This window comes from Meleagris gallopavo, chromosome 1, assembly GCF_905368555.1.
Source record: "Meleagris gallopavo chromosome 1, MGAL_WU_HG_1.1, whole genome shotgun sequence".
In the NCBI taxonomy this organism is placed as follows: Eukaryota; Metazoa; Chordata; class Aves; order Galliformes; family Phasianidae; genus Meleagris; species Meleagris gallopavo.
Window position 1 is genome coordinate 183,014,252 of NC_139404.1, and position 22,092 is coordinate 183,036,343.

The 22,092-nt window shown below is 40.4% G+C and overlaps 1 protein-coding gene across 3 annotated transcripts in view; it reads left to right on the forward strand.

Moving 5' to 3' along the window:
• The window catches only part of SESN3 (sestrin 3), a 44,245-nt gene that overhangs the window by 6,425 nt on the left and 15,728 nt on the right, over window positions 1–22,092 (forward strand). For all 3 annotated transcript variants that reach the window (XM_085216345.1, XM_085216346.1, XM_085216344.1), the window contains exons 2-5: window positions 17,003–17,068; window positions 20,685–20,882; window positions 21,198–21,380; window positions 21,774–22,010. In XM_085216345.1, coding sequence (XP_085072471.1) covers window positions 17,003–17,068; window positions 20,685–20,882; window positions 21,198–21,380; window positions 21,774–22,010 — 684 coding nt within the window. The remainder of the gene's footprint in view (window positions 1–17,002; window positions 17,069–20,684; window positions 20,883–21,197; window positions 21,381–21,773; window positions 22,011–22,092) is intronic.

Genomic DNA, 22,092 nt, shown 5'->3' on the forward strand with positions numbered 1-22,092 from the left:
CCTCTACTAAGACTTACTGTTGCTGGTAGGAGTGGTGCCTTACGCTAGCCAAATCACAGGCTGTGGTTTGGAGATGTGGATTCTGTGAGCATTTGCTTTAAATTTATGCATATTACTTAATTAGTGCTTCAAATTTCATGTCTCTTTAAATGATGATGTTTTGAAATCTAAACAAAAAAAGAGATGGCTTGTTAAGCATCCTTGGTTTTTCCTCTCTCACATTGGCAAGGGAGATGTTGATACTCGTTTGGTTCTTTATTTGAACTATTTTTTTTCTGGCTAGAGACATTTGAGAGAGAAGATAGTGGTATAATTCTCCTCTGGTTTTGCTTAGCTAGGGGAGTTTGTCTGGAGATCTTATTATCAGATTTCCATTTCCAGGGCTGGAGAGTAAGAATGGATTGAAGTTTGCTTGGCCAAACTGAATATTGGCTTTTGTCTAAGTGGGTCAGGATAGACTGGGGGGAAGAGTAGCGTTTTAAGTAGAAAAGAGATCCAAATCAGGAGGGAGACCTTTATTAATGAGAAATGGCACATCATCAGCTTTGGAAAAATCTGTATAGAAATAATTCACGCTATTTAATTTCTCTGTTCTTTGCAGGTTCCAGTTTGTATGCAGAGGTCCTTCCCATTGTTTTCTCAGCAGCCCAGCCTGGTAGTCTGTGCCTTTTAAGTAGAAGCTATAGGAAGTGTGATGTAGATGACTCAAATATATTGTAAATATTTTATATAATACGTATATTATGTAAAATATAAAAGTATTTTTGAGGTGGGGATATTCTCTGCAAACAATTCTCTTTTTTTTTCCTGTTTATTAATCAGTGCATTGAATGCATTAGTGGTGTTTCAACAAATTGTATGGGATTCTCTGTCTGACATCTTGGGCAAACTGGTGTTACTGATAATGAGGGAGACCGTGATCAAGGACTATTAATTTCAAATGTCTCTCTTAACTACTGGTTTCTGGTTTTTATTATAGGATACTTCTTGCATATCAGACATTGGGTAACTATTAGTTGGGACAAAATACCAGTGTAGATGAGAGTTAATATTGCATCTTCAGGATGCTGAGAAATGAATTGCTTTGCTCTTGGTATAGACTGTTATCAGTCATTGACTCATTTAAACATCTTCATTTTTGCATCGTATTTAAGTTGAGAGTTAGATGTTTTGAAGTGTAGGCTTTTTTTTGCTAGGGTGTAGTGTTTGTGACAACTGTGGGCTTAACCAAACACAAGTTAGGGGAGGGCTAAGCAGAGTGTAAATGATGACACTCAGGATCAGAGATGGAAATTGGTGTACTCATTCTGAAAAGATGTCTTACATCTTTCCTGAATGTCCCTGGTTACCTGAATTAGAGAAAGATACAACCTCCTGGTTAAACATTTGCTTTCTTTCTTGTTAATGACTCTTGTATTTCTCTCAAGGTAAGTACTAGTTTTCATAGACCAGCGAAATAGTGAACTGAGGCTGCATGCAGTCCCTTTCCTTGGGGCACTGTGTGGAAAAAAACCTAATAATTTTAGAGAAATATGAAGTATTCTTGGCTTTGTGTCTTATAAGTAGGCTGGAAGCGGAGGGGATAAGCCTGTATCACACAAGTGAGTTCCCCGTGGACTTGCTCCATATTGTGTGGTTAATGCATGGACCACCCTTAGAGCTGTGTTTTAAATTTTCCAACATAACAAGTGTTAGGTTAACACATATGAAAGCCAGAAGAAACCACATTCTTGAGTATTATGTGGAACCATAGGTTTCTATAACCTCTTAAAGCACAGAAGACATTTGGAAGGTTACTTTGAACACAAATTTTCATCTATTTGGAGCAAGTAAAAAACTCATAAATACATTTAATGTATCTCAGTTACTGCACTTCACAATCAAAATACATAGTTGTGCATCTGTTTCACAGAGTATTAAATTTGAGCTTGATTTTGACGTGGAACCAGAGAGGACTGTGCATTCTTACAGTTAAGTGATACTTTTAAAAGATTCTTTCTTAGAAGGGAGTAATGATCACAAAGAGATCTCACTTAACATTTTCACATGCAGATGAACATGAAATGTGACTTGGGGATAGGTAGCTTGGGAATTAAAGAGTTTACACTGCTGAACTACTCCACAGAACCAAAGTCAGAGTTGATGTATGAAGGACTCGCTGTCTTGGTGTAAACTGTTCTTAGAGCAGTATGCTTGCTTACTCAAAATTGCCTTTTATCTGTCTGCATTATTGCTGCATTGGATTTGCTTTTGCTGATATTGATACAACAACTGAAAGCCAGCATATGTTCTCTCTTCTATATGAATTGTGCAGTTAAAATTATTAAGTAAAATACTATCTTAACAGCAGTGAAGCTAATTCAATAGCATGTGCTTGTAAATATGTTTAATATCTCCTGCTTTAGCATGTGGCGAAGAGAATATAGTTATATTATTGACTGAATATGTCTGGAGATGTTTTGGCCATATGGTATTAAATCTGTTTTAATGTAATTATCTCTATTAACTTAAAAAAAAAAAAAAAAAAAAAAAAAACACCTCTTTTCGAGTTGATTGACATTGTTCAGTAAAGCACCCTTGCTGCTGATTAGAAGTGTGGAAATAGTAATTTGTTCTAGCATTTAGAAATTTGATTAGACCTCTAATGAAATGGAGCGCCCACACACTGTCTAAATATTCTACCTGACACCACTTGGATCTCATCCATGTTGGAAGAACCCTTGAAATGTTGCTTTACTACAGTATGTTTTGTGTCTTGAAATCCAATGCCTTCATGCAAATACCCACTGGGTGTTCAACCAGCAGGGTGAACCTTGACCCTCCTTGGAAATCAGCATCAGGATTTGATTATTCTGCTGAGTGCTTGTTGCCTTACTGCAATAATGAGGGTAGAACTAGGAAATCATAGAATCACAGAAGGCAATTGCTTCAATGGAAGCACCCATATTACTGAATAGACTTCAGAATTCCTGTGCACTTGCATGGTAGGCATTGTATAACATACAGATGTTGTCAAAGTATGCTAAAATTCACAAGTTATTATTGTTCATGGGAAGCAATAAGCTGATACGAGCACACTAAATGAAGATTAAAGTTGCAGAACGATTCCAGCTCTCCCCATGATGAGAAGGCTCATTCTGTTTCCTCCAAAAGTTGATCAAAACGACCTGCAGGTGCCCTGACAGTTGCTGTAGCATCTTCTTTTAAGCCCTCTTAACTCAGTTGGATGCAGTTTTTCTTCAAGAGCACTACTGTTGGAAAAGTCTGAATCAGGACTCTTCATTAATATCTTGCACTGGAAAATTCCAGGTTTTTCTGGTAGGAAACAATGAAAACAACATTTGAAATGCATGATGTCCACTAGTCAGCAGCTCATTGTGACTGATTAGCTTGCAGAACATAAGCTCTAACGTATCTTCTTTATTCTTCTAGTTTTTATGTCAGTTATCTCAACCACTGTGGTCTTCAATTGTTTTCACTTTTTGCAGTCTCTACTTGTGAGCAAATACCATGAGAGGGTGCTGAACCAAAAGAACTCCAACTGATTTATGCTGTTTCAATGCATACTAAAACTCAACGTTATTTTTTTTTTCATATCACGCTCTTTCCAGAAAACCCAAACAAGCTGTTCAATTACATTAGTAGCTTAAATTTTGCCTATATGATGTTACTGGGGGAAGACAGTAACATAAAGGATCATTTAAGTAGAACCTGTCTTAAGATAAGTGACTATTATTCCAGCAATTTAAAACTTGTTTTCTGACTTCAGTGTTGGTGCTTCACAAGTAGTTGGAAGAAAGGGTGTGTTGGTTGAAAAGGTCAACTGCAGCATTATTAAAGAGTGAAGGATCCTGCAGGCTGCCTTGTTCTTCAGAGGAGATGGAGCCTTGTACGTGTTAGACGTGAGCAGAGGACAGGTAGAAAGAGAGCAGTCTTCAGCCATGCTGGAGCAGTTTCTTACCCACAGCTTTGAAAAGCAAAATGAGAATGGAGGCAGAAGGAGGGTTTCCCTCCATGCCCCTGTTCTTTAGGTGACTTATGCAAAAGATATTTTAGATAAAGCTGTAGTTCTTTGACCTATTTATCCAACAGAAACTTGCAGTACAAGCAAAAGCAGTTTGACTATGCAGTGCTGTTGCTCTTTTATATGGGACACTCCTTTGGGTTAAGCTGTGCCTCATGAATACTTAAAGCAGCATTCAGCCATCCAACATGAGTAATTCTTCTTGGTTTAGAAGCTAGGTCTATGACTTCAATTCATATTTCTTATGGAATACTGATTGCATGGTCTAATTTCTGTCCACGCAGAGGTAAGCTGGATGCAAGTAAAGGCTGTCAATCTCTTAGGAGCTGGGCCTACTCCAGTGCTAGGGTCTTGGTGTGGATTTGGTTACTTCATACAGAAGGAGGGCATGTGGACTGGAACGTAATAGAAGATCTCAGTAGACAGTATGTGTTAACCACTTTTCTCTCCCTACAGGAGAGGACACAGAATAAGTGGCTTTATCATTTCTGCAGGACTTTCTGGTGTTTTTTTACAGTCATTAAGTCACTAAAATGCAGCCAGAAGTCCTCTTAGTGGAAGTCTAAGCAGTAATCTGAGGAGACAGTGGAGCCTGTCAGCTCTGAGGTTGGTGGTGAATCTAAAATTCAGCCAACCTGCCGGCCTGGATGGCTACAGAGAACAGGAAAACTCATCTGTACTGGGACACGTGCTTATGTTTAGGTACAGTGCATTTTCTACACCAGTTATGAATCTTCATTTTTGAAAGTCAGCATCTCTTTCAAACTTTGGCAGGAAAGCAGAAGCTGTGTGCCTTACGTCATTACTGCCACCAGCTCAGCTCAGTTGTGTTAAGTCAGCGTGCTGTGGAGATTGTGTCTCAGCAGTGACTCACTCTGTTAAGACCTAGGTTAAGATGAAAAAAGGAAAAGAAAAGAGGAAGAAAATGGAAACTGCTTGACTGCAAGTAGTTACAGTCATTCCAGCAAGTTGGTGGCTTTTGGTTGTGCTACTGAGATGAAGCCTTTTGTCTGTCAGTCTTCTGTCCAAACCTCTCCCAGACTAATGGAGCATGAAATGGTTGGTGGGTCAGCTCCTTGCTTGTTGCAAAACAAGCTGCAGTCTTTGCAAATAAGACCACTTGGAGAAATAATTTGTCCTAAGTGGTGGCTATGTTAAGATTTCCTGTCAGGTGAAGAACCTTGAGGGCTCCCTCATGGTTCTCCCACCTGTGGCCCCAGCACCCATAAGGATTTTGGGGGCTTCTTTTAAGGAAAGCTGTGTAAGAAAGCTTAGTCCAGTGTAGTCATATGCATGGTATGGTAACAGCTCCTTCTGAAAAATGCATAGGAGTTAACTAATCAAAAAAGCCTTAAGCCCCTGTCTTAGACAGTGAGGTGCTTGCTCTTGGAAACTGTGCCCTTAGGGTAGAGGTGAAAGTGTATTAGTCAGGGAGATTCTGTTTTTCACCTGGCGTGTTCTTTCTGTTTGAGTCGTGGACCAAATTTAAATGGCAGAGCCCATGCTTCTCTCAAAGCAGGGGGACATTGTTCCTGTTGGGCATCCACAGGGACTATCCTTTTCCAGACAGAGCTGGGAAAGCAGCATCAGTGTTTCTTACATTATTTGAATTGTAATAAAGATGCTCAACAGTCATGAATTGTAAATGAGCATTGGACTGAGAAACTGGTGCTGAGAGGGTTTCTCATTGTTACAGAAGCTTTTCAGTGGATTAACTTATGAAATTCTGTGGGTCATGTTAACATTTCACTCAGTGGAATTTTAAGGAACCATAGCCACGAGTTCTGTTTCCTGTAAACTAGAAATTTTTTGCCAGCCTTGTATGTTAATATTTTTATGCTGGCTTGCATTCTGATAGGAACAGCTTAGCTGGAGGCCTTCATGGTGAGGTAGCGTAGCCAACGTCTGTTTGTATTCTTCCAAGTAAATATCAATCTAAGCATACCTTCCTATCAGTGAGTACAGAGTGTACATATATATTTTCTTTCTGCTTTAACTCTTCAGTTTTTTCTTCACTTTTTTTGAAATCTAAATGGATGTCACTTCTGATATGGCACATTCAGAAAAGGGAAAAACATTTTTTCTAAAACCAGTATTAATAAACAACGTGCAAGTTACTCAAAATTATGAGGCAAATGATGCAATAGTTGTTGAATAAATATCCCAGTAATGTGCTCAGCCAGGCTCCTAAGGAGTTATCTGATGTGGGCTGCATGTTTTAGACCAAAGTAGCGTGATGATATACTTGACTTGCAACAGTCAAGTATAGCTAAAATTGTTTAGGTAATGCCAATTCATACATATATTAGATAATAGGTTTCTTTTTTCTTAATAGCTTGTATAGAATAAATAGTATTTGGGAACCAAATCTGTCTTAGTGTTGCAGCTCATCTAACAACGTTGGAGTAGCTGTAGTGGACCAGATTGAAGCCCAGTGTCCCATCAGCAGCAGCGGCCAGTGGGAGGGAGCAAGGAGAGAGGACACAAAGCAGAGCACGTTCACGGTGATGCTCCCTTGGAGCTGTCTCCCAGTCTCTCAGTGTCTGCAACTTAAAAACTTCCTGAGCAGTTTCCCAATACTTAATTCCCCTTCATTCTTTCTTTTCTGTTAGCTCCAGTGATTTGCTTCTGAACCCATACAAACTCTAGGGCTCCACAGACTTACAGCAAGGATTTCCATGCCTTAGCTGTGCACTGTTGAAGAGTTTCAGTACTGTTATTTGGCCTTCTCATCTGTGACTTGATTTGAATCCCAGCTCTCTGTGGACTGTGGCAGCCAGGAGGCCATCAAATGAAATATCTTGACGTGCATCTGACAGCAAGCACATCATTTCAGTTTCTTTCCAAGACCCAAGCTACTGAAGTCCTACATGGAAAAAGCACTTCTCCCTCTTTGTAATGGTCTGGATGAGAGAATTTGTTTTTCTGAATTTTAGTATGTTACTTCCGTGAGTCTTAAGATAGTTCTTGCACACAGATTTAAAATAACTCGTATGATCATTTTGTACATAAAATTTGTGGAAAAAAGTAGTTTGAAAAACCATGTTTCTGCCATCTGTGTGACTTTCCTCTGTCTCGGAATAGATTGAGTTTTATATAGTACCTGGTAAGTGAAAGGTGCTTGAAAGCATTTTTCTGCAGCAGCATATTCTGGGACACCATTTATTTTCCTGGAATACTTTTTATCCCCTGCAAACACTGCAAGGACACGGAGTTACCAAGGGGGAGTTTTGGCAGGGACACATGAGGAGCTTATTCCTGGATCTGCAATTTTACCACCTCCTTGAGGTGCAGCTGTCTTTGATACACTGCAGGTAATGAACATTGCTTTACAAGAGCATCAGCCAGCACAGCCTTGTTACTTCAGATAGTCAATCTAGCAGTTAAGGCTGGGGAGGAAGCAATTTCAGCGAGGTGGTGCAGAGGTCAGAGCCCAGCTTGTTCCCCTGCAACTGCAGGGAGATTGAGATGCTAATCAGAGGAGGATATTGTTGTTATTTTTACCATTGAAGTGCAAAGATAGGACATAGAGATCTGCTCACAGCAAGTATGATACTCTTGTGCTGAAGCTGTCTAGCTTCGTTGCCTAAATTTTGTCTCTCTGTTCTTTGCTGTAATGAAATGACGGCACTGCCAAAAGAGAAGAGGTGACAGAATGCGGCCTCGACGCCAACCTCTGCTTAAACAATTCACCCAGTCTGTTCTTATAGCAGCTCCCAGTGAGGTGCACCTTCCTCAGAGTCCTTGGAGGTGATGAGCTCTGCTGGAGTGCTGCAGTGTTTGAAGATGTTCTGGCATGGATTGCAAAGCCTGTTAAAGGTTTTCTTTAAAATACATCATTGGAGCGTTTTGATGTTTGAAAGGTGATTAATATAAGGGCAGCAAACATTTTAGCATATTTGAAATCCAGTTTAAAACAAGTCAGCCGCTTACTTCACAGTATAAGGATGCTGTTATTGATTTATGATATGGATGAATACCATTCAATTTTACTTGCTTACAGGGCATGTATTTCCAGACAATACTTCTATTAAGAATTGAGCAGAGCATTCTTAGGAAGCAGCTCTGCCAGGGTTACACAGCAGATTTACATAACCCTGGGCGTCTTTCTCTCTCTCTCTTTTTTAATGTCCACCAGTTATGCCTCTCTGATTGGCGGCACACCCAATAACCATGCGTGCATTTATGAATTGTAGTATTTAACTGTTCAATTACTGTATGCTAAGGATAATGTGATATCTATTGGTGGTTAATTTAGGCATTAATTCAGGCCTGCTGAAGCACTTATCTTCATGTTTTGTCAAACATTTGCTCTACCCGTTGGCTATCCCAGCCAAGCCTCTGGCGTTTTCCACTGTAACTTTTGCCCTTGGTGCCTGATGCTGCTGATACAGAAAATGCTCTTCTGCTGTACTGGTAGGATTTTGAGTCATCCTGACCATCACAAGATGATCTTCTGTCCTGAGGGCATTTCTGGGGAGCATACAAACCTCCAGTGCAGGGAGGGAAGGATGCATGGTTGCCTTGTCTGCAACCAGACTTCAGGAACTGATAAGAGGGGAGTTTTATTCCTTTATTTTTTCCTTTATTCTATGGTGGCTGAATTAGACCAGAAGACCACTTTCGTAGCAGTGCAAGTCTTGCCACTGAGCAAGATTTCTGTTGATCTGCAAAGGAAAAGCAAGTTGTGCTGTGACAAAGTTCAGTTCATCCTGAGTTGGACATCAGCTTTCTTTTTGGGTGTAAACAGCATCCAGCTGGCAAATTGATTTGGGTGCCAATGTTTGGTTAGTTTTGCTATCTGATAATGACTGCGGCATGAATAACTACTTTTATTTTGAGGTTTGTCTTAAATTAGATGGAAGTGAATATCCAGCAGCAAGTAAACTGAACAATCTGTCTCCCCTTTTCATCTGTTAATAATGTTTAGGCTTGGTTATTGGCCTCTTGAAGAATTCTTCTCATAGATGGTTTTCCATTTTTTGGGTCAGGAGGCCTACTTTCTCAGGTACATGTGTGCTCTACACTTACCGTGACCAGATTATAGGTATGTCTTTTATGTCATATATTCAGTTTGGTTTCTTAAATAAAGAACTGTCTTGCAGCAAACTCATTACTCAGATGTTTGACTTGAAGTTATTGCCTGTTAGATTCCAGTTGCAGCTGAATGTTTGTTTTAGTTAATATCTGTCAATAACTTGGAATCTAACTCCGGGATAGAGAAGGTGTTACAGCACAAGTGGAACTAAAAGAGGAAGTAGGTGTAGGTAGGCTTTCTTTATGAAAAAGGATGTAGACTTTTCTGCCAGTAACTGCTTGTTCACTTCTGAGTTTTTCTGCTATAGGTTGAGCATACTGGATATCTTTTCAGAGATTGAGGAGCTGCTCTTGAATTTCTGCTGCATGGCCATCCATCTTGGATTGGGTAGAAATTGCTGCCCTTTGGTTTCTAATTAGTGTGGATTGTGTTCTTAATAGCTGGTAGAGGGATGGGAACTTGGGATAGGCTTCCTTTTATTGTACAGAATCCAAAAGGGCTGTAACCTGTTACCAAAGCAAAAGCTCCACATCAATTGTACTGCACTGGCTCCCTTCCCAGCTCCTTGCACTGCTCCATCAGCTGTTAGGCACAAAGACAGTGAATTCTTAACATTAAGGGTGGCCTTTAAGTATTTTGAAATGCTGCTCCATGGGGAAAAAAAATATTTCCTACAGTTTGACTTCCTCTGCGAATTTTCATCTTTATCGCTTAGCTTGCTTTTTGGAGTTGTACATTCTGTTAAGAGGAAGAAAGCATTGCAAAACCACTTGAAATACCATTAACAAATGACTGTAGGCCAAGACTTCTACTTTGTGAACTCTGACATTGTGACATTGTCTCCACTGAATATCTCTTTTATTAACTCTGGACATAGTCCTAAATTTAACCCATTTTAGGAATGGGTCAGTCCTAAAGAGGAGTTTCATCTGTCAGCAAACGGTGGGGTGAGTTGTTTGTGTTCAAATTATTCCTCTTCACATTTTCTCTTTTGGCTTGTTTTCTGTTTTTCTTTCTCTTTACAGAAATTGCTTTGAGAAAGAGAACAGCAAGTTTATGCTTCTAATGTACATCAACTTTTTTGAAGTTGCAACAAAAGTTAATTTGACATGACTTGCAGATATCTTCTGAAGCTGTAAAACTCCTGATTTTAACTCATTAAGTGGCATAAACAGATTTCATTTCTTTAAAAATGATGCACCAATGAATGTCAATAAATTTCAAAATGACACAGCTTTAATGTGTAAGTTTTTTGTCTTTGTCAGTTGGAATTTCCCAAGAGTCCTGAAATGTGAAGACAAGTAAACTGTGTCTGTCTTCCCTTTTAGTCAGGAAGACTATATAGTTTTCAATATTATATTAATTCTCTGTAAGCGCATGAGAAGTATTCATGTTTCTACCTCAGATGAATCAGGAGTGTCATTAACTTCCGCCACGTTTCTGAACTGTTCTTCCTTTTACCTAGTTAGATGGATAAAGTAAAATGAAGCTTGGCATATGTAGAAGTAAACAAGGAAAGCTTTGAAAAATAGTAGAAGCTAAGAGTCAGTTTCAGGTAGCTTTCAGAGTTTTCATTCTTTTTCTTTCTTCTGAATTCTGTGAGGATGGAATAAACTGGTAGTTCAGTATAACCATAAAATTGTTAGGTATTGCTGAAATCTAGAGCATTTGGCACGTGTAAATGTACCCTGCTCACCCTGCTCTTAGCATCCAAGAGCCGAAAGTGGAGATGTATTCAATGTATTCAGTAAGCTGTAACAGACAGTAGGACCAAGTGTGGAGGTAAAGTCTTAACCAGAAGCAGCAAATAATGCCATGTGAACTAAAATGTGTTTGTGTACACAAAGCTGAATCCAGAAAGTAGGGTTCTACAGCATCAAGTCTGGGATTGAATGAGTATATTTCCATTTTGAAGAACCGTAAGATAAATGAGAGGCTGTGCCAAAATTGATGTCTTCGGGATGATTCAGCCCCAAACAAGGAGTCCTAAAACCAGTTTCCCACTTGTACCCTCAGTATTCAAACACCCAGTGTAGCCAACCAGGGTCAGCAGCTAACTTGGCACACCGGTAATGAACTGCACTCTGCGACCCATAAGTAGTACCATGATGCTCAGTGTAGGCACTGGGTGCCATTTAAGATATCTGAGAGTATCCACAGGGATTAATAGATACGGTACGGACCTCTGGGAAGCCCATTCTCATGTGGTGGTTGTGTACCAGGCAGAAGACCCCAAGGATGCTTGAGTGGCCCTCAACTCTGCTTTTTAATGCTGCCACATTTGTTTTTGCTGTTTGTTGGGAAGAGTTGAGGCTCCTTGCTGAAATGGAGCCATCTCAGTATAGGTGTCCTAATGAAGGACTCAGCTTCAGGTTTATTTCCTCAGATGCTTGTGTGTGTTATAAGGAAAGAGATCACAGAATTCAAGTAACAAAGTTCCTGAAAAATGCTAGATGGCAGCAAAATTACTGGAAGATTATAATACAAGAGAATATTTAAAAATCTATGAAAAAGGAGGGAAAGATGAAGCTTATGGCTGGATAATGTTGTTGTAGTACATCCAAGACTGACTGACTATTAATAAAAAAAATTAAGTCCAGGAAGCTATTAGAAAACTCATATTGAATTGGCTGAACTTCTTCAAGTGCTGACCAGGAGCTGAAGCATTTTGTTAATGCCATAAATAATTACGTTTCAGAGCAGCAAGTCTTGGTACTTGGAAGATGCAGCTGTAGTATTATTGGGAGATAACCGACTAAATTATTTTTCTTTCAAAGATCAGACTTCTGAATAGTAGCTATTGAGATGGAATAATGAGAAAATGTATTAGTCCCTCCTTCAAGATCTCAGAGAGAAAACGAGAAATGCTCTTGACTGGAGAATGTCAAATTGCCAAAGAAAAAACACAGTAAAGCTTTATTCTGCAGTTAAAATTCCAGCATGTCATAGAACTTCCTGGTTGTCAAATATACTTGGATTTTCTAGTGTATTATTCCTTCTAAGGAGCAAGCAGAGGCACATATACAACGTGGATATAGAAGTACAAATGGGCAGCAGAGACAGTATAGGTTTTTGTTATAAATGAACGTAATGTTCACAAGATAGAGTAGCTGTGAGAAGTTCTTAAAGGGCACGTGTTGGGATATCTAATGAACAGATTCTCAGTATGCTCAATATGGAATACAGAATAGCTTAATAGTGTAGTAAATTGAATTGAAAATGTATATGCTTTTTATGATTTTATGATGGGCAGACAGTAAAACATGAATGGGTAAATAATCCAAAGCTAGAAGTATTTATAATATCCTATGCTGGGAACTTGGAAGTATAAAAAATGGTTTATACAAAGTAATGGAAAATGCAAAAGAGAAAGGGGAAAAAATAAAGTAGGAGGAAAATCTAGAAAGATAAATTCTTAAAGGGAGCAGATGAAGTCTATTGAACTTCTAGAGATTTCATTGACTCTGTACTTCTGTGGAATAGGAAAACTATAGAGACTTTCCTGTTCCAAAGGTACATTCTGTGCATGGTCAGAGAATGGCCTTGGCAGAGGGGAACTTCTGAGGAAGAAGTGTCGTAAAGCAGTGGAAGAGCAGAGTAATAGGGCAGAGGGTGGATGGTATTTACTCTTCTGGAAGCATTGGAGAACAGACATGAAGCAGAACATTAGACAACCTGGGTATTAAACAAGAGGTGGGAGGGTGCATCATTCATGTTTTTTTAAATAGGTAATGATTAGCTGAATGCCAGTGGAGAGTCTAAGAGATACTTGGAGAAGTATAACCTCAGCACAAGCATGGCTTAAAGTCAGAAATAAAACCCATCTTGGCTTCCACAGTGGGGGAGAAGTATTAGAGAAAGTCAGTAAATACAGTGAGTAGGAAGTACATTTTCTTAGCCTTCCATCACTACTATCTCTGCTTATCCAAGGGGAAAAAAGTTTACGCCTCAGGAGAAATTTTGGGATGCCCTTGGGATGTATGCATATGGGATCCAGTGCTATTTATTGCCCCAGTGTCTTTCTTGTGGTGGTGATTTTTGTGCAAGTGATGGCTCTCAGCCTTTCACCAGCCCATCCTGAGCCACTCATGCTGTTCTGGCAGCTGAGAGGTTGCGGAATTCCCTCATGAAGTACAAAATGTTTCTTCCAATGATTTGGTTTCCCTCCCCACCCACAGCATGACCATCTTCATGTGCAGGATGAGTTACCTTGTATGCACAACTTCTGTGCAGAGCTTCCATACACCCCAAACGCTGCACTAGCCTGTGCTTTCCACATTCATGCGTATTCAAAAAAAAAAAAGGGCTTTCTAAACCAGCTGTTTGATCAGCCCTGCCAGATAACAGCTCCATTTTCTTCTGTTTCAAATAAAATTAACTTCCTTTTACAGCTTGCTAAAAATAGTCATTTCTTTGCAGCCTCAGGACACAGTGACTCATGTGATAGCAAAGAGGAAGAAGCTGAATTTCTTTAAAATTCAGGCTCTGACAGGAGGGCTGCTGCAGGCCATCTGCACTCTCAGCTCCCAGGTGTGGCCCTGGACCATGCTCTCAGCTCTGGCCCTATCCTCACCAAGGCAGCTCAGCAGTGCTTCTAGTGGTCAAAGAGAACCTTCTGTGTTCCAGTTTGTGCCCATTGCCTCCTGTCCTGGCACAAGGTACAGCCTTTGGTATTGGCATGCTTTAGCAGATCACATCCAAGGAGGAAGATGTTCCCACCGTTGAGTGTGAATTGCACATTCACAAGAAAAATAGATCCATTTCACAACCTTTCAATTCTCAGTGTTTAGCTCATGACGAGGTACAGCTTAAGGACAGAAAGGAAGTCATGGATGAGACCCACTCAGGGCTGTCTTCTTGTGATTTCCTGCAGCTTTTCTGCAAACACGTGGGTTAGTATGTCCATCACATCACAGCAGGCCACTGTGAAGCTTGCATCTCAGCATGAATTGGGCCCCATCTCATAGAATCATAGAGTAGCTCAGGGTGGAAGGAACCTTAAAGATTATTGACTTCCAACCCCTGCCATGGGCTGGTTGCCCCCACTCCACCCCCCACCAGCTCAGGCTGCCCAGAGCCCATCCAGCCTGGCCTTGAGCACCTCCAGGGATGGGACACCACCTGATACTAGGCAGCAGTACCAGGGCCTCACTGCTCTCTGAATAAAGATTTTTTTTTCCAGACATCTAACCTACATTTCCTCTTTTAGTTTAAAGCCATTCCTCTTTGTCCTATCACTATCAGATAGTGCAAAACCTCGGTTCCCTTCCTGCTCCCTTCAAGTACTTGAAGGCCACAGTGGGGTCTCCCTAGAGTCTTCTCCAAGAAGCAGCAGCCTTCTCCCAGCAACCTTCCCTGGCCTGGTTCTCTTTTCTCGTCTTTGAAGCTCTTCCTCTCTCCTAATCAGCACTTCCAAAAAGATTCTTTTAATTTTAATGTAAATGATGTTGGTTACAAGCCTTTAAGATCACTTATTCATACTCCAGCAATGTGTTGATAGAGGAACATGAAGCAGAAAATGGCTCATGGATGTGCACACGGTGTCTTGGTTGCTGAGCAACCTGTTCCTTGATTCAGTTAGCATAAGAATCCAATTTCAAATAAGATATTTGGGACCCCACTTGACTTACAATGCAACAGCCAGTGTAACCTGCAAGGATGAGTTGAGCAGGAAATTGAATCAGCTTTTCTTGGGAAACAAAAAGCTTTGCAAGAATGTCTCATCTTGAAGGACCATCTATCTGAAACACTGCTTGCTAATTCCCATATTGGGTAGGCCTTAAATCCCTACTTATACACAGCTTGTCCAGGAGCAGTGGTTTCCATCTACAGTTCAACAACGCCAGTGTTATCTTACTTAATGCTTGCAAACTTCCCATATTTTTATTAATAGCGTCCTGAGAATTTGTGCAGCTCGATCATATTTGCTCTTCTGATGATGATGAACTTGTGTCAACTGTTTTCAGTAAAACAGAAGCTTTGGTGTAGAGGCAGCAAAATATTTTCTGTTGTTGGAAGGGAATAGTCTACACCACTAGAAGCAGCTTTTCTAAAAGTTCAAGGCAGCCACGTTGAATGGGAAAAGTAGGTAATGGAGGTCATAGCCTCCTAAAAATAGGATAATAGTGCTCTTTTTTGCCCCAGTCTGACCTGGATGACCCACTAGGCAGTCTGGCAAAGTGGGCTATAGCTCAGAGGGTGCACTGATGCAGTGATTCAGCTCTGCCTTCAACCTGCGCTTTGGCCAAGAGCTTTAAGTCATCTCCCTCACACAAACTGTTTCCTCCAGGTATTTGATGCAAAATGAAGGCTTTCAAAGACTTGATGTCCAAAAACCCTTCCTAAAACCAGTGATGTACATCATTAATAGTACTCTTGGAAAACGTTTCTTTTTTGAAGGTTGACCAAGATGATTGACTGCTGGTAAAAGTGTGCATTTAAAACTAAAAGATACCTTCTGAGCCTTGAATAGCTGTATGGAGAAGAGGTTGTGTGGGCAGATATCCAGTCTATACTTTTTTCACTACTTTAGATGTGTACGTGTGACTCATAAGAAGTGTTTTACAATACTGTGGGGCTGTGACAGCAGGCGGTGGTCACAGTGAGTTGTCTCTTGACTACTTGTTTTCACACAGTGGATTCTTCTCAGTACAGAAAACGAGTGAAAGCATGCATGACTGCATTCTTCATCATTTAACAGCTAATTACTCCAAAGTAACTAATTTAATTGTCAGGAGAGAGTTTGTTTTGGAACATCTTTCCTGAATAATCACTGCTGATTTTTGCATTTTTTTTTTTTCTCCATAATCTAATTTAAAAGGGAAAGGATGTTTTTAAGACACAGAACAGTTACACATTTCTAGTGTCTTCATTTTCCTGTGTGTACATCTGTGGCACTCTCAGACCCACACTGATCTTATATGTATCTTATAGTGGCCGCTATACATAAGCCTGCCTGGTAGAGTCACTGAGGTATTTAAGGGTCATTTGTTATGGAAAACCTCAGACTTTTATGCTTGGGACATGAAATATTTGCCATGCAGATCTGACACTGCCGTTGATGGGTAACTTATTAAAAGTGACTTCTGCCGCGGTATCATTAGTGACCTGAAGAAACGCACACCGTAGTTTCCAGTTACATGGGATACAGCTGTAAAGAAGCAAAGGAGAGAGGCAGGTCCCTTCCCAGCTTCTTTTTGTCAGTGGCAACAGATTGAAAATCTCCACAGCTCCATTTCTTATCCATTATTAAACAAGAAGTCCTCTTGCTCTTGTTAATCTCTGCCTATCATCGAAGAACATGTAATAATTGTTAGGCTCCAGCTCTTCTTCTAGCTGTAATGGCACACCAAGAGGTGTATGGCATGCTTTGTTCTTTTCTGGACTCAGCAGCTGAACAACATAATCTTTTTGTTTTTCTTTTTGGAAGGAGTCTTTACCTGGGCCTTGCTGGTGTATGTGGAGGGTGACTGGGCTTTTCAAGCCACTGGCAAAACAAGTACATGTACTCTGCTAAAAACTTAGAATCTGATTAGGTTCTTACATTGAAGAAAATGGCTTCTTGATTATAATTTCTCAAGTGTGGTCTTTGTGCACAGCTTTTTTTTCCCCTTTGCTTTCAGAACTCCTGTTCAATCCAGCAAATTGCCAATTTTAGCATTGTGCCACATTTTTTATTGTTGTTCTTCACATATATCTAATTGGACCAGTAATTTTCTTTTTGGCCTTACCTCTTGCCAAAATCCATGCCGTTTGTTTGAGAAAAGCACAAGGGATGCAAATCCAATGTGGAGAGATGGCTTCTCTTGTATACTGGACTGTAAAACATGTAGGTAGCCTTGGGAAGAGAACCAAGCCAAGGCCTTTAGATCTAACTTGCAAGATAAAGTGGGCTAATGTGTTATTCCTCAAACTGATTGAATTATATGACTCTTCTGCAGGAAAAAAGAGTCCAAGTCTCTCCACCATTAACAAGAGGACCAAGTGCCTTTATACCTGAGAATGAGGTAAGTTTGCAGTTAGCTGGGCTGGGTGTGAGGTGACTCTTAGCATGGAAATGCTGAAGAACAGTTTGGAACATCCTGCCTGCCCAGGGGTACCTGAATGAGTCCCTTTGGGAGCAGCAAGAATGGTTTAAGAGGAGCAAGCTCCAGTGGATAAGAGCCAAGCTGCCCTTTCCTACATGTGCTGACAGTGGAGTTGCTCTCAGTTGCCCATGCCAGCCCTGAGTGCTGCTCTGCTCTTTCCACAGGGGATGATCCGTTCTTGCTGCTAATGTCAGGCCTAAGGGGAGACTTGTCCCGTACTGCAGCAGAACATTATATAGCTCTCAGGGCAGTACCTGACCTTCAGTTTAAGTGAGCCTACAAATATGACTAACTTCTGAGACTGTAACTGTAGTTCTTAAGAGAATTTATGGTTGAAAGGAGCAGTTTGATTTCAGCTTGAAGATTTCTGTGCATGATTTAGTGTTCAGCTTAAGCCTTGATTTGCACCTTGCCACAGTAAATAGAAGCTTTCCTGTGTAGTTGTTCCCTTGTCCTGAAATTAATCTTCACAGAGTATTATTTATTGATTGACAAATTGTTTGGGATGGCAGACTGTAAAACTAGGGCCTTTTTTTTTTTTGTTTTGCTTTTAAATACATAGTAAAGGCAGATCATTCACATGCTGTAAGAGCCAAAAAGAAATTTTTGAAAGACGAGATATCTGCTGTTCTCTGAGTCTCTGTTTATACATGGCGAAGATGTGAATCTAAAAACAGAGTAAGTGTAAAGCCTGGCAACAAGAAATATAATGAAGTAAAAAAAAAACAGATATCAAAATGAGCCTTACAGACTGAAGAGAGAGGAGGCAGAATGAGTTTCAGCCAGCCCAGTTTGTGAGAAGGACTTCCTTTATGTATAGAACTCGCACTTGAGATGCTGAAATTTATAATGATGTGGCTTTTCTTGTTAAGAGAAAAATTGCATGAAAAGGACAAATGTAATTGTAATTAAAATAATAGCATACAACATTTTGAGTGGGTTCTTAATGAATTTATTTTACAACTGATATGCTTGATAGTAAGTACTAGCTAAGGGAACAGGAGGAAAGCACTGAGTAGTCTCCAGAAAGGAGCAGTAGTAACTCAAGGCTGGGACCTCCCTCTATCTATAGGAATGAAAAGTTATTCAGAATCATAAACCAATTTTAAATATTGTTTGTTGAGCAACTTTTTTCCCCCATTCTGTGGCATTAAGTAATATAGTAGGTAGGAAAGATGTGGTTAGTGCCTGATTGTATGTTCGATGTCTCAAAAAGCTTGATAAGAACACTGGTCTTACAAAGTTTGGTTTATTTTCACCATGTATATGGGCAGGGTGGTAATGAGGAGGAAGTAGCACATGTACAGTATGAAGAGAATTGCAATATACGTGGGGATAAATCTCAGAAGCAATAATGCTGCATACTGCTGCGCCTTGTATAGCAAAAGCGCAGTCCTGCAGGAATGTATTTTAGTTTTGTCAGCAGAATTTTTTCTCCTTAACTTCTGCTAAGATAGATGGAAAATTCCTGCCAAGCTGGAGAACAGCACACCAGCAACACAGTAGGACTGAGAAGTAGAATTTCCTCAAGGAACTACCAGGAAAATAAAGTTGCTGAAGAAATTGGGGGATTCCTTAAATGGAGTGAGGGGTGTAAAGTACTAGGTGAGATAGACTGATTTCTAACTCATGAATAAACCACTGATGGCAAAAACATTCCAGAGGAAAACCAAATTGACATGATTTCTGGTGCAGAACAAAGAAAGCTGTAATAGTGAGGAGTGACACACATAATAATAACAGGGTTGCCTAATAGCTTCTCCACTTTGTCTGTGGGCCCGTAAATTCAAACTGGGAATACAGTTGTGAGAAATGAAAGGTAGTATGTTCATAGAATCATAGAATCACAGAATTACAGAATGGCCTGGGTTGAGAAGGACCACAGAGATCACGTAGTTTCAACCTGCTGCTATGTGCAGGGTCGCCAACCACCAGAGCAGGCTGCCCAGAGCCACATCCAGCCTGGCCTTGAATGCCTCCAGGGATGGGGCATCCACAGCCTCCTTGGGCAACCTGTTCCAGTGTGTCACCACCCTCTGAGTGAAAAACTTCCTCATAATATCTAACCTAAACCTCTTCTGTCTCAGTTTAAGACCATTCCTCCTCGTCCTATCACTATCCACCCTTGTAAACCGCCGTTCCCCCTGCTGTTTATACACTCCCTTCAACTATTGGAAGGCCACAATGATATCTCCCCACAGCCTTCTCTTCTCCAAGCTAAACAAGCCCAGTTCCCTCAACCCTTCCTCACAGGAGAGGTGCTCCAGCCCTCTGATCATCTTAGTGGTCCTCCTCTGGACTTGTTCCAAGAGCTCTGCATCTTTGTTGTGCTGGGGGCCCCAGGCCTGGAGGCAGTACTGCAGATGGGGCCTCACAAGAGCGGAGTAGAGGGGGACAATCACCTCCCTCTCCTTGCTGGCCACCCCTTTTTTGATGCAGCCCAGAACACAGTTGGCCTTCTGGGCTGCAAGCACACACTGCTGGCTCGTGTCCAGCTTCTCATCCACCAGGACCCCCAAGTCCTTCTCCACAGGGCTGATCTTAAGGAGATCTTCCCCTAGTTTGTATAAATACCTGGGATTGCCCCGGCCCAGCTTGGTGGAAAAAGATTTGACACACAGTATGTTTATCAACCCATCACCGAGAAGGAAAACATACTTTAAATAGAGCTGCTCAGCAAGAGTTGTGTCTTCTTGGTTTTAGGCACGTTTTCTGTCTCTGTACAGTAAATCTGCTAAAATGGTTTCCCATTTCATAGTGCTTGCAGCAGTATGCTGACTGCTCTAAAACCTGAAATAGGATAAATACTGGGTATTTTAGCCTTTTGCTTGTAGCTTCAATGGTGAGCATGTTTAAAATGGCAGTTCTTGGTGATAAACACTGAGTAATAGTGCTAATACTGTGTCAGGGCTTGCAGTTCAAGAGCTGCTTACTTGTACTGCTTCATTTCATCTTGTGCCCAAGGTTTAGATCAGCTGGAATAATTAAAGAACAGCTTTTGTTTAAAGAAAGCATTAAATTCCTATTCTAAATAATACTTGAATGTTACAGACAAATTAGCATTTGATCTCCTCTTCAATTATACAAACCCAGCAGTGGTAGATTGCCAGGCTGTTTCTATAATTTGGTTACGTAACCGCACTCTTCTCCATTAGTTTCAAAATTCTTTTTAGGGCTGAGTGTTTGGGTAGTGTGTGTCTGTACAGGTTGACGTCCATAAAGACTTTACTTTCCGGTTTTGCTCACTTCCAAATCTCCAAACAAATTTTACATTAAGCATCTGAGAGTTTAGCCATTTTGGAAAGCTCTGCAGAAAATGTTCTGGGTTTCTGTAGACAGTTACTAAAACAGCAGTCATATGGTGTTCTTCAGTGCTCAGTATACAAGTAACATCTGTGTGCATATTCACTTATTAACAGGCACATGTATACATCTAGATCTTCAGAATTGCCTGGAAGTTTTTTACACAAGCAAACATTTCATACTACAGTACGTTTCTCTCCAGTATCTTAAGTTTCTCCATCTTATTTTGAAGGTGATGCAAGCAAATGGTTTGGATGAACGTACTAATCTTCTTGTGGAAGAATACTCTACATCTGGCCGCCTGGACAACATCACACAGGTCATGAGTATCCACACGCAGTACCTGGAGTCTTTCCTCCGCAGCCAGTTCTACATGCTGCGCATGGATGGGCCCCTTCCTTTGCCATATAGGCACTACATTGCTATAATGGTATGTGCTAATGGGCTATGCATTTTCTCCCACGACCTTGACTTTTTATTAAAAAAAGAAAAAGGAAGCCTTTAGAAAGAAGGGGCTAGTATGATCTAGAGATTCTCTGCAACCTCAATTAGAGCTTGTGTTGCAAAGTAAGCACACTTACTGGAGAACCCTCCCTACTGTGTAGAAATGATTTGCAATATAAAACATGCCCCTTTGCAATCAAATTGTATTTTTGTTTTGTGTTAATATCCTGTTTCTACCTGCAACAAAATCACATTACTTGCTAATGTGCTGATCTTTTCCCTCTGTGTTTAATTATCTTAGGCCGCTGCCAGACATCAGTGTTCCTACCTAATAAATATGCATGTTGATGAGTTTTTGAAGACTGGTGGTATTGCAGAATGGTTGAACGGTTTAGAATACATTCCCCAAAGGCTGAAAAATCTGAACGAAATAAACAAACTCCTTGCACACCGGCCCTGGCTGATCACGAAAGAGCACATTCAGGTACCTGTTGAATTGTGCCTTGTAATAGCAGTAAATGTCCAGTAATAAGAACTGCTAAGAACTAAGCTATGTCTGGTTAGACTTTTTTTTACCTTGAGTTAAAAAATTCAGGGAAGTTCTAGAGCATCGAATGAGCCAATAAATTCTGCTGTGTGACAAAGGCAACAAGATTTATTTTTTAGAAGTAGCAATGATTAAAATAACCCCGGGAGAATCAAGGTAATATATCGGGCCTCTCTCTTTTAATCTAGTGAGTGTTTGCGTGCGAGAGGAGTATGGTGTTTATTGGAAGAAAGGAATTGATCCCTTTTTAAAACTCATGCATAGCATCTTATACAAAAGCTGGGGGCCAAAAGAAATTTTATATTTACACTTTTTTTATTCTCATTTCAGAAACTTGTCAAGACTGGGGAAAATAATTGGTCTCTTCCTGAACTGGTGCATGCTGTTGTCCTGTTGGCACATTATCATGCCTTGGCAAGTTTTGTATTTGGTAGTGGCATTAATCCAGAGAGAGATCCGGATACATCTAATGGAGTCAGACTTATAGCAGTCAACAACTTCTGTGTCTGTGATCTTGCCAATGACAACAACATAGAAAATGCATCCCTCACAAGTAGCAACTTTGGGGTTAGTGTTGCAAGAAGATTCTTTTTACTTGCCTCTGTTTTGCATTAGAAAGCTTTCTTCCATTCTTTCCTGTTTAAATTTC